General features: G+C 35.0%; 1 protein-coding gene across 2 annotated transcripts in view; it reads left to right on the plus strand.

Moving 5' to 3' along the window:
- Positions 1–25,362, plus strand: part of Uggt2 (UDP-glucose glycoprotein glucosyltransferase 2) — a 188,522-nt gene that overhangs the window by 82,601 nt on the left and 80,559 nt on the right. For both annotated transcript variants that reach the window (XM_005374097.2, XM_013516208.1), the window contains exons 11-18: positions 4,311–4,402; positions 9,745–9,889; positions 13,818–13,937; positions 14,996–15,081; positions 15,533–15,668; positions 20,911–21,042; positions 24,722–24,886; positions 25,226–25,349. In XM_005374097.2, coding sequence (XP_005374154.1) covers positions 4,311–4,402; positions 9,745–9,889; positions 13,818–13,937; positions 14,996–15,081; positions 15,533–15,668; positions 20,911–21,042; positions 24,722–24,886; positions 25,226–25,349 — 1,000 coding nt within the window. The remainder of the gene's footprint in view (positions 1–4,310; positions 4,403–9,744; positions 9,890–13,817; positions 13,938–14,995; positions 15,082–15,532; positions 15,669–20,910; positions 21,043–24,721; positions 24,887–25,225; positions 25,350–25,362) is intronic.

Consider the following 25,362-nt stretch of genomic DNA (forward strand, 5'->3'; position numbering starts at 1 on the left):
TAGCAAAAAACAGACCCAAGGATCAGTGGAATTGATTAGAAGATTCAAAAACAACTCCAAGCACAATGAGCCACCTTATCTTTGACCAAGTAGCCACACACCTTCACTGGAAAAAAAAAAAAGCATCTTCAGTAGCTTGCTGGAAAAACTGCCTTTCCACATACCAAAGACTAAAAGTAGACCCATGTTTCACCATGCACTAAACTGAAATTGAAATGGATTAAAGATCTAAGTAGTAAAACAGAAATACTGAATCTGTTGGAAGAGAGAGTAGGTAGAAGTCTTGAAGATATAGGGTAGGCAAAGACTTTATGAACAAAACCCCAGTCTTACGTGAAATCTCAGAAAGATTCAACAACTAGGCTCTCATCTTACTAAAAAGCTTTTGCCCAGCAAGAGAAACCACCAACAGAGTAAAGAGACAAACTAAAGATTGGGAAAAAAGTTTTTCCAGCTATTCCTCAGACAAAGGACTATTATCTAAAATATATAAAGATCTCCAAAAATTAGATCCCCTCCCCATTTGAAGACCCAGTCCAAAAAAGGGCATCTGAAGTGAGACACTTCACAGATGAAGAAGTAGAAACAGCAAGTAAATATGTGAGAAAATATTGAATGCCACTGGTCATTTGAGAGATGCAAATTAAAATAACACAGATTTCCATCTTATACCAGAAAGAATGGCTATTATCAAGAAATCAGCCAATAACAAATGCTGGTGTGACTGTTTGGGAAGTTTGAAAAACAAAAAATTCTGAGGGTCATAGGCTGGAAGTTGGTGAGATTAGCATACAAATATTTTGTGCATCATTTTTAATACAGCTTTGACCTAGATTCAAAGATGATTCAAAAAATGAGTGTGCTTAGAGTTACAAGTGAAGTAGTTTTGTTCTTTTCAGGCAACAACTGCTTTTAAGTACAGAAAATATCCCCTGGTAGTTCATAATTATTGTTACTTTGCTTTGAATGACTAGATGTCACTTTGATCATTTTAAATTCAATGTGAATCCAGTGTGTCTTAGGGGCTTGGGTTGTAGCTCAGCAGCACAGCATCTGCCTGCCAAGTGTAAGGTTCTGAATTCTATTCCCAGTACCAAAAAAAAAAAAATCTAGTGTGTCTTTTATTGTTTGCTGCAAGATTTACTAAATTATACTCCATGACATTTTTTATTTGTTTGAAAAAATGAGGATATGGCCAGATACTCCAATAATTATTTTTTCTTCAGGATGTGAAATAGATTGTTTTAGTTGCCTAAATTGTATAATATCCAAATATAAATATTTAAGTACAAAAATCAAATAAAGTATTACACTTGCCCCAAATAAAAGTTCTTGCTTTTTCTCATTACTTCTGATTACTTTGAGTAAAAATTTTAGACACATAAAGTCACTAGATTAAAATATTTCCAAAACTACCTCTGAAAATAAATATGTTCCTGTTAAGCTTCATATGTAAATTTACTTCAATTTTATTTTTTTTTTATTTTTGGTACCAGGAATTGAACTCAGGACCTTGTGCTTGCCAGGCAGGCGCTCTGCCGCTGAGTTATACCCCCAGCCCTTACTTCAATTTTAAAACATAGAATGAATCTAATTTCACCTAAGGGACCTCAAAACATGTGTTTTATAAACCAGCTTTCTATTATAAAGCTCAAGCAATTTTTTGAGATCCATTTAATTGGATTTTTTTTAGCTTCAAGTGATAGCTTCACTGATTGTTAAAGGAATATATTGGAATAAACTATGTTACGGTTCGTGTCTGGTTGTCCCTGCAAAGCCCCATGCAGTCATGGGGTGGGCTTCTAGAGTTTATGATTAACCCATGGTCCAATGCTGGGGTTATGGGTGTGAGTGCTACACCCATCCTGGGGCAGGCAGAGTGCATACAGTATAAGGAAGGGAAAGAAGCTTGCTCTCCCCACCTGCTCCTTCCCTGTTGTTCTTGTTGCTTTTGCTGTCTTCCGCTGCCATGAACTGTTGCCCTCTGCCATGTGCCACCCTGCCTTGGAGCCAGCCAGGTATGGACTGAAACATCCACATACTGAGCTAAATAACCTTTCCTTTCTTAATTTTGGGAGTCAGGTATTTTGTCTCAGCAAGAGGAGAAAAGTAACTGAGACAAACTATTTTTTGAAAGTGATTTTATATTTTTCCATGGAGATTTGCATTTGTTTCTGCTCAAAGCCCAGAAGTAATAGTGGTTTCATTCCATTTTAAATTTTAAAAGTCTCAGTTTATATTTTTTGAACCATAATTATAGTGTGAAGTCGTGCCTCAAACCCAGAGAAAGATAAGCCAGATGCTCTGAATTCACATGGAAGACTTCTTCTTCCACTAAAAGCCAAGTTTGAGAAAAACAAATTTCTATGTGTTTTCTGCAAGGTATGATTTCTAGTTCACTTTTTCTGTATGACTGCAGCACTTGTTTGTGTGTGCACAGACATATTTTCAATCCTGTTCTTCTCCTTTGTAGGTCTACAGCTTTGTCTCCTATCCCTCAGACCTGCCCTTCAAATTCCAAGCTTTAGGTCACTTAGAAAGTTGTAGATTTCCACAGGGCAGTCTTTTTAGTGTTGGTTTACATCTGTAGATTCATATTGCCATTGCCTGTCACCCTCACAAATTTTTCTAATTTCTTGTAAGCAAAGCCATGTTTAGAGGTTATTATTAACATTTTAAACTAGGGTCTTTTTTTTTAAATAAGAGGAGTTTAGGCCCTTTAGTTTATCATATTATTGGAATTTGAATTCTTACCCCTTATTTAAGAAAGGCCCCCTTAAATTTTAAATTCAGGCTAGTTAGCCAGATTTAATGTTAGCTCACTTGGACCAAAGCATTTGTGAGAGCAATCTCCAGTAGACATATCTCTTCTCACTGGTAGTATTTCAGCAGTGAGGTTCACTGAATTCAATCTGTTACCTTTTTTTTGAGTGTCATCTTATTCAGGGCACTGTGTCTGGCATAATCTCTCTTGAGGGAATTCAGTTTAAAATGGCTCCGCTAAAAGTAGATACTTGTCTACTCACAGTTGAGACACAGTAAAATAGAAATGAGTGCAGTACTGAAAAGAGCTTGTGTAGGAAGGTTCAGTGCAACTTTGGGGAAAAACAGTGAGCCATATGACTTCACTAGGGATCTGCGGATTTGGAATACAGAATTCTTAGAATAAGAAAGTATTTGATAGGCACAGCAGTAGCTAAGGACAAATCAAAGTTTGCCAGTATTCTGTATAAAACAGTAGACGTATATGCTGTCCCTTTACAGTTTAGTTCCTACTTTCCCTCTTCTGTATGTAGCTCACATGTCATATTGAGTGGTACTCAAAAAAAATACCTTTATCAAACTTTCTCTGAAGTTGTTAGTTGCTTCCTTGATGTTCTGAGAATAGTTGTATAAATCACTGTTGGTCACTTACCACATATGATACTGAAATATACTGGTTTAAAATTATTTTTCTTTCTAAACTGATTTGCCCACCCAATAATAGTCTTTTTTTTTATGTCTTTATGTGTGAATAGACCCTGATGTATATATTACACTTGAACTACAGCTAACCTGTGAGATAAACCTATTTGGCAGACAAATAAGCTGACAATTATGAAAGCTAATTCATTTTGCTGAAACTTTACAGATCAGATAACAACAAAATTTAAATCAGGGCTGATGTTCACACCATGCTTTTGTTAATTGTGCTGCAGCTTTAATGTCTAGAATTATTTTTAGTTCTTAGCAGGCACTCAGAAAATGTTTACTGGATGAAAGGTTGTGAAAATTCAAATGCTACTTAATAAAAACTTCAGAATTTAGAGTTATCTTCAAATATTTATACATATACCAAAGCTTTACGTGGATTATCATTGCCTTAAGAAACAAGAATATGCCACATGTCAAATTGTGTATGTGTGAACATTCACACATAATATAAAATGTTGGTATGAATTTATAGTAGCAGAACTTTAATATCATACGTTATAAAATCAGAATATTCTAGTATTGAATTCTGCCTCTAACCTGTCATAAGATTCTTATCACTTAGATTGGGGTGGGCACACTGCTGCCTGTAAGTCAAATACAACCTGCTGTTTTTTACAAATAAAAGTTTTACTAAAGTTTGATCATGCCTATTGGTTTATATATTGTCTGTGGCTGCTTTTGTGCTGCAAAGGCAAAGTTGAATAGTTGCAAAAGAAATTGTAATGCCTGAAAAGCCTAAAATTGGTACTGTCTGTCCCTTTTTGGAAATACTTTGGTGACCCCTAACACAGATTTACTGTTAGTTCACTTGGCTAACTATTTTTCCTTTATTCAAGGATCTGAAAGATAGATTTAACATTCAACCAGGAGATGCTCATCTATTTATAAATGGCCTTCAGATTAACATGGACATCTATGATCCTTTTAGGTAAGTATTAAATTAAGGATATAAACTAATCATGGGAGAGGAGGGCAAGATGGCATATAGAAGCATGCGGCACTCACCTGTTCCTCCATGAACTAAAACCAAAGCAGCAGGTGTATAGCTGCATGTTGAGGTGGGTGACCATGGGAGAACACTGGAATTCAGAAGGAAGAAGGTAGAAACCTGGTGAATAAATCCAGAGATCTGAGACAACAGCACAGAGCAAGAAACAAAATACCCTATCACCTGCTACTCAGTTCAGTTTCATCAGGCAGAGGAAGTCGCCCTTCTGCAGGAGTAGAGGTAAAACAGATTCTTAAGGAAAAGAATGTTTGACACATACACCAATCCCTTGTATACATACAGTATAGATAAGAGACTTGGGGTCTACACAGCAGCCTAGCTTTTGTGAAAGAATTCACTGCACCTCATAGTGAATTCCCAAGTACTATAGCCAGGAGCCATCTTGAGAAGGGATCTATTGTTAGAGTTTGGACAGCTCCAGGGGTCAGAAACCTTTGCACATTCCTGACTCTGGAACTCTTAGTCACTCCGTTATACTATCTCAAGCCTACTGAGATTGCTGTACTGGAGAATGGGTTGAGGCATGAGCTATAACTCACAGGGGAGCTGAGGATGCTGTGCTTTCGAACAAGGAGATCAGGAAGTCTGATCTTTGAGACTAGGGGCAGGTGGGTATTTATGGTCCAGTCAGTGTGATTTCACGTGGATGCCAGGACTGGGGACCTGGATCGAAGTAGTAGACCGTGTTGTTCCTACTGCCCCACTCTCTGCACAGAATTTTATGGCTGTGCTACTCCCCACATTCACAGAATAATTTTGGAGTTGTCCCAAGCAAACCAGTACAGTGCCAACTTTTGCCCACCCCCAAGGTGTATAGTCTTAAGAAGTGTCAGACAGAAACAGCCTGGTGCTGCCTATGTTGCACTGTAGCTCATTCCGTGGGGCATCTCAGTTAAGAGAAATTTCAGCCAGTTTCAATTGTAACTCACTCCCACTCCATATCTGTGGGTACTAAAACTGAAAAACTGGAGGAAGAAAAACTCTTGGTTAGTGCACTGGACCACAAGCACACCCTGAGAAGATCCCGAGAGAAATTTTCTCACTGTAGTCCTGTTATGGTTGATACATTGTGTCAGCTGAGGAATCTAGAGGCTTGGCTACTGAATAAGCAGTTCTGCATGCTGGGGTGAGAAGGACATGCCCTTCCTGCTCTAGGATGTTGTTCACTGTGTCAACTTGAGAAGTTTAGAAGGTTAACTGTGTAACTCAGCAGGGAGCCAGGGATTCCATCCTTTGTATTCATCCTGAGCCTGTACAAGAGGAGGGTACGAAGATGGTGTGGGCATGGATGGATAGCCGATATACAATATAAGGAGGAAAAAGAGGCTTGCTCCCTGTACTTTTTTGCTTTTGCTGCTTTTGCTGTCTTGTGCCACCTTGAAGTGTTGCCCCTGTGCCCTGCCACCCTGCCTTGGAGCCAGCTGATTATAGACTGAAACCTCCACAAAGTGTAGGCTAAATAAACCTTTCCTTTCTTAATTTTGGGCATTAGATATTTTGTTTCAGCAACAAGAGAAAAGTAACCAAAACAAGTCCATAGTCTGCTCTTGCTCACTCTTTGAGTGTCTCAGCTGAGAGTAGTTTTCCATTATTTCTTTCTCTTTTTTTTCTTTTTTTGAGGCGGGTATTGTTTCATGGTGTTTGTATGTGTCTATGTGTCTACGATGCAGGAGATTGAGCTCAGAGCCTCCTGTATGTTGAATGGGTGCTATGCCTCCGAGCTACACCCACAGCACAGCTGAGAGGAAATTTGCATAGGTCCAACCCCAGGTCACTCACACTGGAATACTGGTGGTCACTGCAACTGAAAAATCAGTGGAAGGAAAGCCTCCAGCCATTGAATCATCCCTGGTGGTCACAGCTGGAGGAGGAAAGGATCTGAGCTTCTGCTCATGGGCAGATGTGCCCACAGTAGGAGCACAGAGGAATATTCTGCATTGGTCACACCACATCTTGTCATATCACACATATTGATGACAACATAATTGCCACAGAAGGGAGCTATGATTCTCTGCGCTTGCCAGCTAGGTGCCACAGAACATAATTGCCACAGAAGGGAGCTATGATTTCACCCCTGTTCAAGTGAAGTACCTAGATATGTACTACTGTCTAATCAGAGGAAAAGTGCTTCAGACCTTTCACCATACTAGAGCATCCCATATCAGAAACCCTTGGAAGTGACAAGAGCCAATCAACAACAGCTGTGGCGGTCACCGACACCTGATGGAGACCATCACTTCCATTGTATGAACAGCCACAGAGGATGCTTACTATATATGCTTACTATGTATTCTACTGTCTCATACCACATGTATCCCATGTCTCCACTCTTGCATGATCTACAGAAATTGTGTATTTCTCTAACTCTGATATCATATGCTTTGTGCCCATACTCAGTAATCATAGCTAGAATCTATAGCAAGAGTCTACAGAAAAATTACACTAGTGTCCAGCTAAAATCATTGAAACCTTCCCTAACAAACTGATAACTCAAGACATAGGAAAGAGAAATCTACTTCTTAGAAAATCCATCTTTAAAAGCAGTAAAAGGCATCCATCCCGGGGCTGGGGATTTAGCTCAGTGGCACAGCACCTACCTGGCAAGCGCAAGGTTGTGAGTTTGATTCCTGATACTGGAAGAAAAAAAAAAAAAAGACATCCATCCCAACAGCTGCAAAAATACCAGTATACAAATACAAGAAATAAAAAGCAGTGCAACAAGATAGCTCCTAAAACTTCATAACATTTTAGTAACTGATTCCAAATATGAAGTAGACAAAATGCTGGACAAACAATTCAAAAGAATAACTTTTAAAGTTTAATGAATTCCAAGAAGTTACAAATAAATAGCTGAATGAATTAAGAAAGATAATGCAGAATATGGGAATGAACAGTTTAATAGAGGTTTTGAAAACAAATCAGAAATCCTGGGGAAAAAAGCTCAGTAACTCCCATAAAAATTTCATTTGAAGGCCTCCACAACAGGCAAGATCAAGAGGAAAAATGAATAAGGTTGAAGACAGGTCTTTTGAGATACTACATTCACACAGACAAATATTAAGGGAAAACATCAAACATCTGTTTTATTGACATATCCAAAGGAGAAGCAATAAAGGCAGAGAAAATCTATCCAGTGAAATAACAGCAAAAAATTTTACAAGTCTAGGAAATGCATGAACATCTGGGTAAAGGAGAACCTTATAACCCTGAATAGATATGACCAGCAAAGAATCCTACCATAATATACAGAAGGACAAAGAATTTTTAAATGTTGAAGAAGAGTGTCATGGCATATTTAAAGGTGGACTCACTAATACCAGATTTCTCAGTAGAAATATTAAAGCCAGGCCATGGAATAATGTTTTTGAATTCGTAAAAGAAAATAGTAACGTTCATAAGTTGAATTCATTCATCTGACAAAGTGAGTCTTATACACCTTTGATACAAATATATACACAGTGTAAACCACAAAAACCAAATATAACAAAAATACTGTAAATAAACTTTACTTTTACAGTTACCCTAAAATGGTGGTACTGTACAGTACAACTGTAAATTATTTTTACTTTTACAATTACGTTAAATGGTGCTGTAGTACAACTGTAAATAATCTTTGTTCTTTCACAGTTACAGTACTGTACACGGTTGCATCATACAGTAAGTACACAGCAGCACAACCCTGACAATGTCTGGCAGACACATGAGATACTTCTGCAATTTCTTGGCATCTACAAATGTTTTTAATGCAAGGTCCATTCATATCCATGAGAGTTAGCAACTTGAATGTTTATAACTCAGAGATTCAGTGACTCACCAACTATTACTCTATTCTCCCAAGTAGGAGAAATAACCATCTCCCAATATAAGCATAAACCAAGGAAATTCATCACCATTAGGCCAGCCCTACAAAAGATACTTAAGGGAAGCCTACATCTAGAAGTGAAAGAAAGATAATTACATGAAGAGAGCATGTGAAGAAATCCCACTGGGAGAGTGCATATGCAAGTGAGAAATGGAAAAGAATCAAACTGTCAATATAGTAAACCATAAAACCATAAAAATTGAATAAGAGAGAAATAAGTGAGCAAATAATATTCAAAACCAGAAGAAAATAAACAGAATGACAGGAATAAGTCTATACCTTTCTGTAATAACAATGTAAATTATCTTAATTTTCCAGTTGATACAGACTGACTGAATGGATTAAAAAGTAAGACTATTCTGCTTGCAAGAAACTCATTCATAGCTATACACGCTGACTCAAAGTGAAAGGATGGGAAACAATATCCCAGATACATGAGTTCAAAGCAAGTAGGAGTAGCTATACTTAAGCTGACAAAGACAAAAGAATAACAAGAAACAAAGCCACTGTGTAGTGTTCAAGAGATCGATTAATCAAGAAGATATTATAAATTAATATACACTGACTACTGGGGCATCTGTTTTATAAAACACTTCTGTCTGTTAACTCCATCTGATCTGTATATACCACTGATGACTTTTTGTCTGGATGATCTGTCGGTGAGAATAGGGTTTGTATTGTAGCCTACCTTTTCCTGTAGGGTTTAGAATTTGCATATACAAACTGAGATACCTTAGGGACAAGACCCAAGTCTAAACATGAAATTCATTTATATTTCATCTACATCTTACACACACAGCCTGAAAGTAATGTTGTACTGTATTTTTAGCATGCCTAAGTTTCGACTAAGTCCATCACACAAGGTCAGGTGTGAGATTTTCCATTTGTGACTTCCTGTCAACACTCAGAAAGTTTTATTTTCAAATATTTCAGATTTTGGACTTTTAATTAGGAATGCTCAACCTGTATGTATAATAAGAAATTTTAATTTGCATTCTGAACAGATAATGAACTTTCATGCTTTATTGGGGCTTCCTGTATACCCAAATTTTATGTTTTATGTCTGTTTAATATTGTTTTTATAGGTGTTTATTCAAAAGAGTTACTTAAAATATTTTTCCCCCTCTCACTTTTGCCTTACTTAAGACTGATCACATCATCACTGCTTTGTTAAAGAATACATTATTCATTGTCTTTTAAGTAATAGTTTATTACCCTAGAAAAGCATGTAAGTTATCCCAGATAACCAATTAGAATTATTTGTCTAATTTAATCATGCTTTCCTGCTAGTAATAAAAATATCAGTGGGACTTCCAGTGCTTTGAGAAATTACTAAACTTCATAAGGCTTTTATAATTTGCCAAATCAAAATAAATTTATTTCTTTTTTGAACATAAAGTATTTTGGATATTCTAAAGTTAGAAGGAAAAATGATGAATGGCCTTCACAGTCTTGGGATTGACCAGGAAGATACGAGCAAGTTTTTAAAATTAAATTCACACAATGAAAAATACATATTAGATATTCGACATTCTTCTATAGTGGTAAGTTCTCATGTTATTTCTTATTCTAAATCCTTCAGCATATTTAAGGCTTGGCATAATACCAAATATTGGCAGACTTTAAAATAAATTTAAGCATTTTCAAAGTACTCAGTGAAAAAAATGCAGATTCATTTTTCCTCCTACTTAAAGCTTCTTAGAATAATGTCAACTCATTCTCATTCAGTAACCTGTCTAGCTTCAAGTTAAAAGCTAAACCACACCAAAAATAGAATAATCACTTAAAGAACAGCAACAATAAAGTACTAAATGTTGAGAACTGAGCAATATAAAGTAGTAATACCACCTTCATGTGAAGAAAACCTTGCCTAGACAACTTATGTCAGCCTCCTGACATTTTGGTCTAAGTGAATTCTTTTGAAATCTGATCACATCTCCCTCTGCTTAAGCACTAAAGTGGTCTTTAGTATGATCTTTGGGCTGTAAACTGCCTATTCCTACTTTTCAGTTTTTAAGACTGTGAGATACTCTTTGCACTGACTTCCCTTTCTCATTTTGGAAAACACTTTTTTCTTTTCTCATTCCCATCACTTCCTACTCTTTTCAGAGGTCAGCTTGAACAGTCTTACCTAAGAGAGGTCTTCTTTAACATGATTTTTTTGTTTTACAAACCACCTTTATGTTCAATGAAAGGTCTCACAAGGCCCAGAAGTTTTTACACTCATGGATATGGTTTATTAGAGCAAAAGAAGTATTCAAAACAAAGTCATCAAGAGTAAAGTCTAGAAGAAACCAGGACAAGTTTCCAAGAATTCTGTCCTAGTAGAATTCTATACAACATGCTTAATTCAATGCATAACAGTATTCTTCACTAGGATGCTCGCTTGAGTTCCAAAGGGTATCTGTCATGCAGGCATACCTGCCCTGCACCTTTGCTAAGCCACTGAATTTTAGACTCTCAGAAGAAAAAGCAGATTCTTATTGTCCCACTTACAACCTCAAGACAACCTGCTGAAACTTCTGCAGCACGGCTCAAAGCCCTAAGCATACAAAGCACTCTTACCATTTAGAACATTCTAAGAGCTCAATTTCCAGAAGTCAGAGAGAAAGGAATACAGGCCCATCTTGGGAGTGTGCAAAGTGTATAAACCCCAGGCCTGCTGAGTTAACTTTTTCATACACGTATATACATTTATGCATGTATTATATTCTTACACATACTGATATGTACATGTACAAATATATGACAGAACTATCAATCCCTTTCTGTACTTATCACAGTTACAATTTTAGATTTACCCTGTGATTTTTAATTTTTAGTTTTAATTGACACATAAGTACATATTTCTAGGATGCCGTGTACTAAGTGGATACATATATACAGTGTATAATGATCAAATTAGGATAATTAATATTTCATCCTCAAATCATTTCTTTGGCAGACTTTGAACACCTCTTGCCTAGCTCTTTATAAAGTGCATAATAAACTTTTGTCAACTGTAATTACCCTATTATGCTGTAGAACACTTTAATTTATTTGTCCTAATTGTATTTTGGTACCTGTGGTCCAACCTTTATCCTCCATTAATCCACCCTTTGTAGCCTCTAAGAGTCTACTATTCTACTCTGTAATTTTACAGCATTAACTTTTAGCTTCCACATATAAGTGATAACATGCAGTATCTGTCTTTCTGTGCTTGACATTTCCCTTAACATGATATGCCCTCCAGTTCCATCCCTGTAGCTGCAGGGTTATCACCCATAGCACTAATGGAGTCAATGCCAGTTCTTCATGCAATTTTGTGGGGCCACTCTTCCAGTTATTGTTGCTGCTTCTCTATATTTTAAGGTCAAAGAAATGGGCAATTCTGTCTCTCTGGGCCTCGTCAGTGACTTTTTCAGTAGTCTCACTAATTTCCCAAAGTAGTTAGAGGTGTCATTCTGTGTGCTTATACTTGGTTGGTTTGTCCATTATTTCTTTTTCTGTGTGCCCTAGTAGTTATAGTTGCTATTGACTTGTCATCCAGTTTGCTAGTCTTTTTTTTTTTCAGTGTTCAGTCTGAAGTAAATCCACCCAATAAGGTCTTGAACTTCTCAACTATCAACGTTTTTTGCTTTCTGTTTTTTTATTGTTTGCTTGGGGGGGATAGTGCAGGGTATTGAACCCAGGGCTTTGTGTACACTACATACTCACTGTTCCAATTTGAGCTATACCCTCAGCCCTCCCAATATTATATTATTAGTTTCTAAGCCATTTGGCTCATCTTTTCATAGATTTTAGTTCCGCTAAAATTTTCCATCTTTTTCGTCTATTTGTGTTCTTCTAAAAAATTTAAAACTTATTAATCAAATCAAACGTGGTTGTACACATCTGTAGTCCCAGCAGAAGCATAAAATCATTTGAGCCCAGGAGTTTGAGACAAGCCCAGGCAACAGAGAGACCTTACTTCAAAAACCCAAAACAGTGTACTGGGAGACAGATATATGTCATTGGGTATATGATATATAACACTATGTGTATTACTAATAGTTATTCTAATGTTCTTGCCTAAGTCATCTTTGCGATGTCTCTCATCTTTGAGTATCTCTCTCCCTCCCTTCTCTCGATCACCATCTCCGTCTCTGTCTCTGTCTCTCCATTTTCTTTTCTCCTGGATTTTAGTATTGGTCCTTTTCTTTCTCTTTGCATGCCAGTTTTTTGTAAGTCAGAAATTGACAAAAAGCTGTAGAAGAGTGGTAAGAGTGTTCCAGGAGCCTGAATACCAAGTGCTTTCTTGTTTCTGTTGAAGCTTGTTAAACTTTGTGTATGGACTTGTATTTTGTGTCACGCTTCTAAGATCTTGTCCCGAGTGAGTCTCAAATGAAAATCTGTGCTGTTTTGAACTCTGGCCTCTGCCTTCTCAGTACCGTGTTATGGCTGTCGCTTCAACATCTCATTTTCTCTTTTCTCCTAGCTTTCGTGGAGCCATTTATTGTATCTAAGGTCAGCAGATGACCTTAGATATGGAGATGTTTCTGGTATCTTTGCTACAGTTTCCTCCTTTTCTGGATCCTCCCTCCCATCTGCTCCAGCATTTTGAAGGCCTGAATGTTGACTTCTGCTTTCCAGCCCAATATGACTGTCATTTTCTGTTAGAATTCTGTTTCTTCAGGCTGTAATTTTGAAAGTACACCCAAGAAAAAATTGAGATGAGAGTGGAACTTGCCTCTTAATGCATCCCACTTTGAAGAATTACATCTCAGTTCTATGTTGTTAGTTGCTGCCCCCACTTAATGCCCCTAAACAATGGTTTACATATTTTCTTCAGCTTTTATAGTTTTTTGTGGCAGAAAAATTAGGCCATTATAAGCTATTCTATCTTGATTAAAACGTTTATGGAATTGACTTTACAATTTGACTTTTATAAGCCATTTTACTTTCTTTATGTCCAATCCTTTAAGGAGGGATTTGGAGGCCCTTGTGTACTACTGAAACTTAAGAAATATTCCAGCTGCTTGGGAGGCTAAGGCAGGATGATTGCAACTTCAAGGTCAACCTGGGCAACTTAGAAAGATTCTCTATCAAAATAGGAAAAACAGTTTTTTAGAGGGCTGGGGGTATAGTTCACTGATAAAGCGTTTTCTCACCATACATGAGGCCCTAGCTTCAATTTTCAGTAGTGGGACTAAAAAGATTAAAGGTGACCTCACTTAAGTAGTTCATGGAGAATAACTTGTATAATTGTGTTTTGTGAGACAGAAAAACAAAACTAGTGAAAGATATTAGTTGTTTTCAAGGAATGTTTTAATACAGAAGGCTTTGAAATTATAACCTTTACATGGTTCTTTAGAGAATATTTAAGTCTTTATATTGAATCAGAAATATAGAAAACCTATGTTTTTACTTACTATTTGATATACTGAAGGTCTGGCTTTGAAAATTAGTTATCATTTTAGTGTAGCTTTCACAGATTTCTGGATTCTTTTCTAGTGGATTAATGACCTAGAAAATGACCATGTGTATGCTACATGGCCTGCAAGCTGCCAGGAGCTTCTGAAGCCAGTATTCCCTAGGACTATATCTATGATAAAACGTAATTTTCATAATTTGGTGAGTATTACATTTGGAATATTATTCATCTTTTGTGAAGAAAACCTTCTATTTGGATTATTTCTCTTTTGGTAAGTAGGCATCTAAGTTATAAAGAAGTATTTGTTGGAGCAGCTAGTGATATGGCTATGAATGGTAACTCACACCTGTAATCCTAGTATTTGCAATCTGAAGCGGGAAGATGGTGAGTGTGAGGCTATCCTGGGTTCAAAGCCAACCTGGACTACACTGTGAGACCTTACCTGGAAAAAAAATTTATGTGTGTATGTATATGTCGATGGCTGTTAAAAATCTGTTGCTCATTATTCAGCCCTCATGTAATTTTATAATGCCAATATTTGTATATTTTCTTGAAAGAATGTATGATAGAATTTTTCCCTTATAAAGAACTAATGATTTAATTTTAATTTACCTCAGGTAAAAAGACCACTTTTTCATCTAGGCATATATGTTTATTACTGCAATATTAAATATTCAAACAAACTTACTTGGAACTTTGAAATATAGAGAAAACATTTAAGGCCTTATTTTTGGTTTTTATATCAGGAGTGAGTATCTTATTTCCTCTAAAAGTCTTTATCAAACAGTTAGTTAAAACTTTAGTTTTGGTCAAAATTTAATTTTAAGGTATTAGTCCTATCTCACACAGTTTTGACTTCTATCATTTCAGTTATTTGTCAACCATGGTCCAGAAATGTTAAATGGAAAATTCCACAAATTTAAAAATATAATTTCTAACTAAAATTTTTCCAGAGAAAAAGCAATGAACATTTGAAATATATTGTCTTTACTTTGTGCAAAAATACATACTTTATTCTAGTTTCTGAAAAGATGAGTAAATTCATATTAAATTTTATGTTAGCTGTATTCGGATGTGCAAGTTTTAGAAATACATAATAAATTGTTGAATTCTTATATTTTCCTCACAGTTCTTTAAAATTGCTGGAAATTTCTTTAAAAATTATAGCTTTAATTTTATACTTTAAGCTACATAAAATAAACTAAATTTAAATTTCATGAAAATTCTAACTAGTGATTAGGTATTTGGTTTCTTCTAGGTTCTGTTTATTGATCCCACTCAGGAATACACCTTGGACTTTATAAAACTTGCTGACTTTTTCTATTTTCATAAGTTTCCTCTCAGGTAATTGTAAATTTGTATTATTAAACTGTCATCTGAAGGAAATCCAGTGGTTTATATTGTGTTACATGTAGTGTTGATGTGGAATTCAGAGAAACAGTTCACCCTCACACCTGACAAAACATAGCTTGTGTTGTAATCTTGTGTGCTTTGTTGCTTGCTGAGAAAATAATCTGATCACTCTGGAATCTCATAGAGGGCCTCATCTCTGGGTGATTATATAAAGAGTACATTTACCCCATGTTTCCAGAAAAATATGATTATTTGATAATATCACCACCCGAGAGTTATTTTACATTTTCATGAATCCAATACCTATGAGAATTTTGATGAATACACATTACAAATTTCTCAGTAATATTCCCTTTTCCCTTATATACTAATACAGTCCCTCTCGTCTAATATTAACTTCAAGAGGAAGTTGTGACGTTTGTTATTCATCTTCTTTTCCCAGAATTGGCTTTGTGTTCATTCTTAATGCAGATGATAATGTTGATGGGAGAAATGATACTGGAGTTGCTCTTTGGAGAGCTTTCAACTATATTTCAGAAGAACGTAGTGTATCTGAAGCATTTATTTCCATCGTACATGTAAGTTTATGCACTAAATAAAAATTTTAAAGTATATTATTGTTTCAAATTACTAATTTGTTATAATATTTCAAATTTATGAAAACTATCGAGGGAATTAATACTGAGGATGAGTTTGATTCTTACAACTCACTACTGAAGTACATAATACTGTCCCAACTTTATGAATTAAGTAACTGAGACTGTGCCAAGGTATATCAGTTATTTAAGTTTAAATTGTATATTTATAGTCAAAGAAAAATGTAATAGAAAACTACTGTTTTGTGAAAAATTCTTGAACTTGGTCCTGAGTAAAATCATTAATAAAAAGATTGTTGTAAATATGAATATTCAGTCAGGCATGATAGTGCACATGTAATCCCAGCACTCAGGAGGCTGAGGCAAGAAGATCTCAGTGAGTTTGAGAGCTACATAGGGAGATTAAGACAAATCTGAACTACATAGCGAGAACCTGTGTCAAAGAAGAAAATAAAGATGAATATTCCCAGATAACAAAGTATATACATACCTTCGTGGAACTTTAAAGAAGGAGATCTCAAGCCGGGCATGGTGGTGCACGCCTGTAATCCCAGCACTTAGGAGGCTGAGGAAGGAGGATCATTGCGAGTTCAAGACCAGCCTGGGCTACATAGTGAGCTCAAGGCCAGCCTGAACTGCATAGCGAGACCGTCTCAAAAAGAAAAAAAAAAAAAAGAGAAAGAAAAGGAGATCTCTTAGTAAAAGCAAGTTGTGTGAAAGAAGATTGATAGAGTCTGACAGATTGCAAAAGAAAAGTCAGAAATCAGTAAGGACCATAAGGAATAATTGAACTATAGTATAAGAATAAAGTATATGTGTTCCTGACATAGGAAGATTATTTCATAAATAGAGACTTCAAATTGCTTTTGGCTCATTGTGGAGAAGTACTGTTAATGTTAAAGAGCTGTATCATCATTATTAGGAAAAAAAATCAAATTATAGCTTAAAAAGAACTACTAATTTTTATATTTATGGACCTTTAGTTTATCATCCTGTAGTATAACAAGGAATGATTTCTCAGAGAAAGAAATTTTCAAAGCTGTTAATTTTTTATCCTGCTTCTATAGCTCACAAGAAAGTCTCCAAATACCTTATTAATTTGCTGTCATAGAATATAGAAACTAATACCTTATTAATTTGCTGTCATAGAATATAGAAACTATCTACAATTCAGTTATTTGGGGTTATAGTTTGCTATATACAATGCCATATAGTGTATGTCAGTATTGTAATTGAACTTACTAGTGTTACTAACTTACTGACTTACTTTATAAAGGGTTTAGTCAGTTGACTTATCTTTTTAAGTCTATTTTATTGTAAAATAATCCTTACAGTATTCAAAACAGAGCAAATGGAAGACATCAAGAAATTATCTTTCTTTAAGTTATCTTAATCACCGTATTGAATTGCTGTTTTCTAAGCATTTGGGATCAAATATGAATTTGCACGTGATGCTGAACATATGGGGCCCTCAAACTGAAGAATGCGGGAGTGCCATTGCAGTCAGTGGGAAGGGACTTTCAACAACTGATGGCTGGACAGCTGGCCACCCCACTGCAGACAAAATCTGACATTGTACTTGTAAAATATCATTTCTGATAATTTAAAAACTGTGAGAAATAAAACTTTAACACTTTTAGGATTTCTTGGGTGAGACTTAAAAAATCCTAAGTCTGAAGGGAAAAATTTAAAAATTCGGCTATACTACAAATGAAAACCAGTGTTCATAAAAGATGTCATGAAGCAGTTGGGGAATATAACTTACAGACAAGAGCAATATTTTCAGTATTTGTAATTAGTTACAAATTTATATTTCATGAGATCATGCAGATTTCACAAATAAAAATGAAAAATACAAACAACCCAAGGTATGGAATACAAAAAAGATTTTTTTTTAAATAGAAGAGGCTATATTAATGATAAAAATCTACTGAAATCAGTGTTATTATTTATTGTAATTAATGGTAACTAAGGTAATATTCTTAGAAATTGGAAGAATGGAAGCAAAGAATACTGCTATGATATTATTTTATACTCTATAATTTAGCAGTAATGAAATTTTATAGTATCATGTGTTGATGAAAATGTAGAGTAATAAGATGACTTCACACTGCTGCCCTTCCTATAGCAATACAAACTGGCACAACCAAACTGAAAAATATACCCATCTTTGAGGTTAAATTTATATATTCCCATGTGCACACACCAACACAACCTAAGAGAACTTTCTGTACAGTTGTTCCTTAGAAGAGGGTTCTTAGTAGAATCATTCTAGAACAAACTGTCAATGATTCAAATATATATCTATAGCTAAAGAAAAAATTAGAAAATTTGTTATATTTACATAGTAGAATACAATCTTCAAGTATGGTTGTATTAGAAACATAATAAAGTCATAGAAGATTTAACACATTGCCATATACTTTAAAGCTCAAAAGCAAGCAAAACTAGCATAGTGCATGAGAATACGCTCATATGAAATTCTGGAATTTGAGAGGTAATGGTAGACTCATTCAAGAAAATGGTCGCATAGAGGGCACAAGGAAATGGAATTGGGAGAAAGGTTGTACTTAATATTGGTGATTTTCCATTTCTTATATTAAATTGTTCTTGAGTAGAAATTACTCACTTTTATTATTGATGATCCACATATGTTGCATATGTCCTCTTTTCTTACCAAGTTATATAAGAATTTATTAAATGCATTAAAAATTGAATTATTATGTTTGATTACCTTATGTAAGACATTCTGGCTACATCATTTTATAGGAGCATCCAGTATTTTAAAATAACTAGTTAAATGAGTAAAAATTACTAATCTCAATGAATTTTCATATATTTTTTGCTTTATTTCAGATCTCATTTTTAATCCCTACTTATATTTTACAGAAAGCTGAACTTTTCATTTTTTTAAGTTATTAAGGTATGTTCTACTTTAATATAGTAGAAAATTTGCCCCTAAGTTCAGACACTGGAGAACTAACCCCATCAGTATATTTACAGACTTGTGCCTACTTTTGCCTCTCAAAAAATAGATTGCGAAGTTTACTGTGGTTCAGGGAATGCAAGGGATAATAATTCCTTCTTATGAGGAATATTCTATCAGCTGTAATATGAAGATTGTCTCCGACAATAAGGATGTAAAAGGGCAAAAATTAATGATATACCAAAATGGTGCCTCATGGCATTTACATTTACTGTTCTTCCTGCTTGCAAGGTTCTTTCTCAAGAATATCTTAACACTAACTTAGTGCTTGTAATCAATTCTTAGCTTAATCATTATACTCAGATTTGCCTTCGCTCCTGAAGCAAAGCCAGTGCTATTTATTCCTAAAACAGTACCTAAATCATAGTAGATGATCCATAACCACTTTATTAAAAGGAAAAATAAAAAAAGAATAGCAGCATACATTCTGTAAATGAAATTTGAACATTTGAGATTGGGGGAAGATTGTAGGTACAGAGAAAATCTAGTCAAGATACTTGCTGAAAAATAGAAATGAAAATGAAGCATTTCTGAAATACATCATTTAAAAATGACTCATGTATACCTTTTTGACCACTTACTAGTTCAATTATTTAAATAGGAAATGACCAAAAATTACATTTTGTAAATTTGTATAACAGGCAATATAAAAATGACAATTTTATCAGATTTTATTCAATCATTTTTTTCTGTGTATGGTATATCTTAGAACATTCAATACACAATATAACACTATAGTCTGGACAGTAGTATCTAGTCTCTTTCTTTGAACAACACGCTTTACACTGTTGTGTCTGCCTGTCCTATTTTCTCAGGGTGGCATAGTTTCAATAAAATGTCTACTAACTAAATATAATGGTAAAGACATAGTGATAAACCTGCTGGTTAATGTTTCACTACCTCGTATTTTTCAATTACTTGGTCTGATAGACCTAATATAAATCGTGAATGACTTTTTGAACCCCCTTGTTTTGAAAAAATAACAAATGAGTTCCATATTTCTTGGTCCAGAAGGTACATGAATATTTTATAATAATATTTTTCCTTGCTTTTTGACTACAGGATAGCTCGTTAGATATTGGTCAACTGTCAGTACCACCCATAGAATTATTACAATCACTGATCACTATTGGAATTTTCTTAGTTTCATTTCTTTTTACAAGTCCTGTCATTTGTGTGTTATGCGTAGTCGGCAGTAAGGAGACACCTGTTTTGTCTTTGCATTTTGGAACACAGGCTTTTCCTCTCTGATAGGGTAACATTTCTCGCCTCTTTAGTTTTTTCTTTTGCAGATCTTTTGGCATTTCCTACCTGTTCAGTCTCAGTGTCCCAGATGTGTTTTTTTATATTGTAAAAAATATGACTGAATTCTGAATATAAAAATTATATCTAATGTACTTATGATAAGAGTTTTTATAGATTGTAGGGTATTTTTCAAAATTACACATTTTTTTCACAAGTAAAATAAACACAAATTAGTGAAAGAAAATAACCAAAACATTATGTCATTTCACTAGAAACAAATATCAAAGGCAAATACAATGTTCAAATTAAAATAGTATGCAGAGCCAGGCATGGTGGCACATGCCTGTGATCCCAGGACTTGGAAGGCCAAGGCAGGAGGATCTCTATTAGTTTGAGGCCAACCTGAGCCACACAGTGAGTCCAGGCCAGCCTGAACTACATAGGAAGACCCTCTCTCCAGAAAAAAAGTATGCAAAAAATAGTTGATATAACTAAATATATAGATACACAGGTGTATCTCTTGCAAACAAGAATCGACTGGTTGAAGTGACATTTGCCTAAACAATGCTCAGGGTAGTTAGTACACAAATGATGCTTGGAATAAACTTGTAAGTGGCTAAAGAAAGTTAAGCATTTCTTTATTAATAATTGCAGTGTTGGGGCCAAGGATATAGCTCAGTGTTACAAGTGCCTGCCTGGCAGGTGCAATGTCCTGAGTTTGATTCCCAGTAAAAAAAAAAAAAAAATTGCAGTGTCTAGGTTGATTAAAACGAATATAACAAACTCATTATGTATTTGAAGGCTTTAGAATACAGTACTTATAAAATATTAGAAGATAATATTGGGTTAACATTACTTATGGTATTTAGAGTATGTATATTTATTATACTTAGACCTTATAAACTATAAAATACATTCTTTATTTTCAAATGTATGTTAAGAGAAAAATTAATTGCTATAAAAAGATAAATTATATTATCTTTGTTTCCACAGATGTACCAAAAAATGAAGGATCAAAATATACTCACTGTGGAAAATGTGAAAAGCGTTCTCCAAAATGAATTTCCTCATGCTGATATTTGGGATATTTTGGGCGTTCATTCCAAATATGATAATGAAAGAAAGGCAAGTTGAGAAACTGTTCAGTAAAATAAACCAGGCACAGAAAGACAAATACCACATGACCTCACTCATATGTGGAATCTAAAAAAAGTATAACTCATGGGAATAGAGAGTGAAATGACAGTTACTAGAGGCTAAGGGCTGGGAGGACTAGGGGGACTTTGGTCAAAGAATAGGTAATTTCAGTTAGACCAGAGGAGTAAGTTCAAAGGGCTAACTGTCCATTGTGGTACCTATACTTAATAACAGTGTACTGTATCTTTAAGGGCTCTCAGAACAAAAAAAATGATGGGTGAGGTAGTACTATACGAATTAGCTTCGGGGCTGGGGATTTAGCTCAGCGGCAAAAGCGCCTGCCTGGCAGGCGCAAGGTCATGAGTTCGGTTCCTGGTACCGGAGAAAAACCAAAAACAAAAAACAAAACGAATTAGCTTCATTTAGCCATACTGCAATGTAGGCATAGGTCAAAACATCATAGATGTATACAATTGTATACCATAGATGTATACAGTTTTTATTTGTAAATTTCTAGAAAGGTGAATAGTTAAAGGCTGAACCTAGTAGATTCTAAAAGAACAGAAAAAAAAAAAGGCAAAAACACAAATTACCAAAAGAAAGAAGAATAGCACAAAGAATTTCCAAAATTGATAGCCATGACTCTTCACACTGAATAAAAGTTCTCTGTAGGGAGTAAGGATAAGTAGTCTTCTGAATCAGTGATACTTACGTTGAGTCTAAGGAAGTGGTAAGAGATTAACATTCCAAAGAGAAAATATGTCAGAAGGTCCTGAGTTGTAAGGGAACTAAGAGAAGCTAGTGTTGCTGCTGTATAAATTACAAGCATGTGTTGTGGAGCAAAGTTCAGATGAGGTTGGAGAGATGGACAAGGAGCACAATTGTACAGCATCTTATAAATGATACTTCCTTCGTATCCTTATACTAAGGATCCCATGGATACTAAGGATACCATGAAATTCAAGTCCCTTGTTTAAAATGCCATAGAATTTACATAAAACCTACACACACATTACTAGTAGCTAATATAATTCAATGCTATGCAAATAGTTGTTCTACTGTATTGCTTAAGGAATGACAAGGGAAAAGTCTCTACATAGAAAAGTCTGTACATACTCAGGTTCAATGCATTTTTTTCTCAAATGTTTTCAATCCACAGTTGATTGAATCTAAATGTGGGCTTTGTAGAGACAGAGGTCCTCCTCTATTTAATGTAAAGTCAAAACACTATAAGACCTTAGGAACATGAAAAACATGAAAGGTTCTACAGGTGAAATGACATAGGCCTGCATTTTTTTAAAGAACATTCTTCATTGTTGTGAATGGATTGTTGAAGGGTGAGAGACAGACAGAAATGGAGAAAGAGAGAGAGAGAGTTAATACAGATTAATATAAAATAGGCTAATAAGCCTTTGGCAGAAGTAGGGGCAGAAAAAAATGGACACACTTGAATTATTTAGCCAGTGCTTTCCAGGGCCTTCACAAGATTGAATAGGGCAGAGGGGAGGTAAGTAATTGTCAAAGAAGATGACCCCCAAGGTTCACTTGAACAACTGACTGGGGAGAGGCACATAACCATTGCTGAAATGGAAAGGAATACAGGGAGAATGAGACTGGGAAATAAGATGAGAATGTGCCTGTAGGACTTCCAGAGTCTATAGCTCAGAAGCAAAATGTGAAATTCTCTGTCACCAAATGATATGTAGTATTTAAAGCTTTTGGAATAGGTACACTGCCCACTTGGAATTCAATGAGTAGAAGTAGAAAAAAGAACTGTATTTCTAGCAGACATTTTTCTTGAGGTCCACACTCATGTGTTCAGCTCATGCATTCAGCCTACAGGATTGCACATAACCAGTCTAAAATCAAAAGTATCTAAAACCAAGTATATCATCTTCCTTGTTACCCTAAACCTATGTTTCTTTTTTTATGCCCTATCCCAGTATCACCATTCATAGGTGGTCACTTATGCAAAAGCCTGGTTGTCATCCTAACCTGCTTTTCTTTCACACTCTCCCAAACAGTAGGTCATCAAGTTCTCACTTCTACCTATTAAGTACTTCAGACACTGCCACATTCTCTTTGGCCTGTATGACTGATTTTTTTTCTGGCTTTTTCCCCATACTACTGCAGTAGCTTCTGACCTAGTATCCTTAATGTATGTACCATCTCATATTGCTGCTGCATTGTTTTTAAAATAGGCAAATCTGATCATACTACAGTTTTGTCAAGAACCCTCTTCATAGATAGAATTGACCACAGCCTCTTCGGTATCACTAGCTACTATATTCACTTGTTTTCAGTGTATCCATCTCTCCTTCTGTTAAACAGTAACTTTCTTTGGAATAGAGTTTACATATCATTTTTGTGCATTCATAAGCCTTGATACCTAGTAGTAACTGCCTAATAAATGGAGATAATGTAGTACTATGGGTAAGAGTCCAGACTCTTGGTCAGACAGATTTGAATACAAATTCTGGTTCAAAATGGTAGTAATTATGTGGCATTGGAAGTGATTTAATGTTTGTATCTGTTTTATGTACAGATATTTCAGAAAACATCTTCAGTGCTTACTACAAGTTTGAGCTTCTCTAATTCAACTCAGAAATACTCCAGAATTTCTGAAAAACTCCAAAATCTGAAACACTTCTGTTCCTGTTTCAGATAGGGCAATATTCAACATGTATTTAGCTTCTGAGGTTACTTGTGAGAATGTTAGCTATAATAATCATAATCATAGTACTTAGTATTGAATATCAACTGAGTTACTTAGTGACTATCATTCAATAACATAAAATCTGATATTAAGAACCTTCACGATCTGGCTATGACTGAACTCCTGCAGTCCTGTATCTGACAGCTCTCGCCTATATATCATACCCTATCTTTACTTGGTATTGCCTGAATTTGTCATAGTTTCACTTCCCTGTTAGTTTTTGCTGTGTTACCTCTTCACTTGGAATATCTTCACTTCTTCCTGGCAAGTTTTATTTATCCCTTAAGGCTTTTCGTGTCACTGTCTAACAGAAGCTTCTCTGATGCCTTCCTCTCCATTCTCAAGCTTTCTTAGATGCTTCTTTTCTGGTCCGCCAGGGAATCTTTAATGCCGGTATTTTCTTGTAAGTATGTGAACAGTTTGACAGAAGGCTTTCAGCTGGATCTAGCCTAATATTAGTGACATGATTCAGTACCTGCTTATTAAATGAAAGAATAAAGGGATAAAATAGGACTCCAATGCAGGTGAATGTTTTGATTTTAAGTAAATGTCATACTTTGTTTCAAGGGTCAGCAAGCCCACCCACTGCTTGTTTTTAAAAACATAGTATTTTGAAGATACAGATGTACTTACTAATTCATGTTGTTTGTGACTGCTCTTGCACCATCACATCAGGAGTGAGTACTTGCAGCAGCAACTGGATGGCTCAAAAAACCTAAAAAAATTTAGGTGTTCTATAGAAATAGTTTCTATAGTCTGGTGTTCTATAGAAATAGTTTCCTGACTCCTGGTCTGTGTAGATAAATTACCTTCCTTAGAATACTGTTTGGAAAGGATAGATAAAATTAGCAAAATCAGCATTTTAAAAAAATGATGTACAAAAATGTGACAGTGTCTCTTTCTCTTATATATCTCTTTTTAGTCAAATTTTGTTTATTTTTTAATGAATAGGCAGGAGCAGATTTTTATAAAATGTCTGGCCTGGGTCCATTGCCTCAAGCTCTTTATAATGGTGAACCCTTTAACCATGAAGAGATAAATAGTGAGGAACTAGACGTTGCTGTTCTTCACAAAATGAAAGATACATCTGTGTATTTAAAAAGAGATGTTTTTATGGTAGGTAAGCTTTTATCAGAAAATGCATAAATGACATTTATAGATGATACTGTCTTTAAAGATTTTTTAATGCCACAAGTTATTTATATAAGAATTTTTATTTGTTATTTGATTTTAAGATTAATACTTAAAAATAAAATGAAATTAATATATAAACTTATCTTCTGCATCAAAAAATTAATTTGAGAAAAAATTGTGATTTTTTACAACAAAATTTGAGAGTAATCTTAAATTGCATGTTTATTGACTTAGATTAAATAACCTATGAATGAGTATTTGTATAATTTTAAAATGTGCATATGAATTGCCTATTTTATTTAAATCACATTTTTATTTTAGGGCACATTAAATGATCATATGAATGCAATTGATTTCCTAATGGACAGGAACAATGTTGTACCCCGTATAAATTCTTTGATTTTGCACACTAAACATCAGTACCTTAATTTAATATCTTCATCAGGTAAAATAACCCT

This window comes from Chinchilla lanigera, unplaced genomic scaffold (genome assembly GCF_000276665.1).
Source record: "Chinchilla lanigera isolate Chin_1 unplaced genomic scaffold, ChiLan1.0 scaffold00003, whole genome shotgun sequence".
NCBI lineage: Eukaryota > Metazoa > Chordata > Mammalia > Rodentia > Chinchillidae > Chinchilla > Chinchilla lanigera.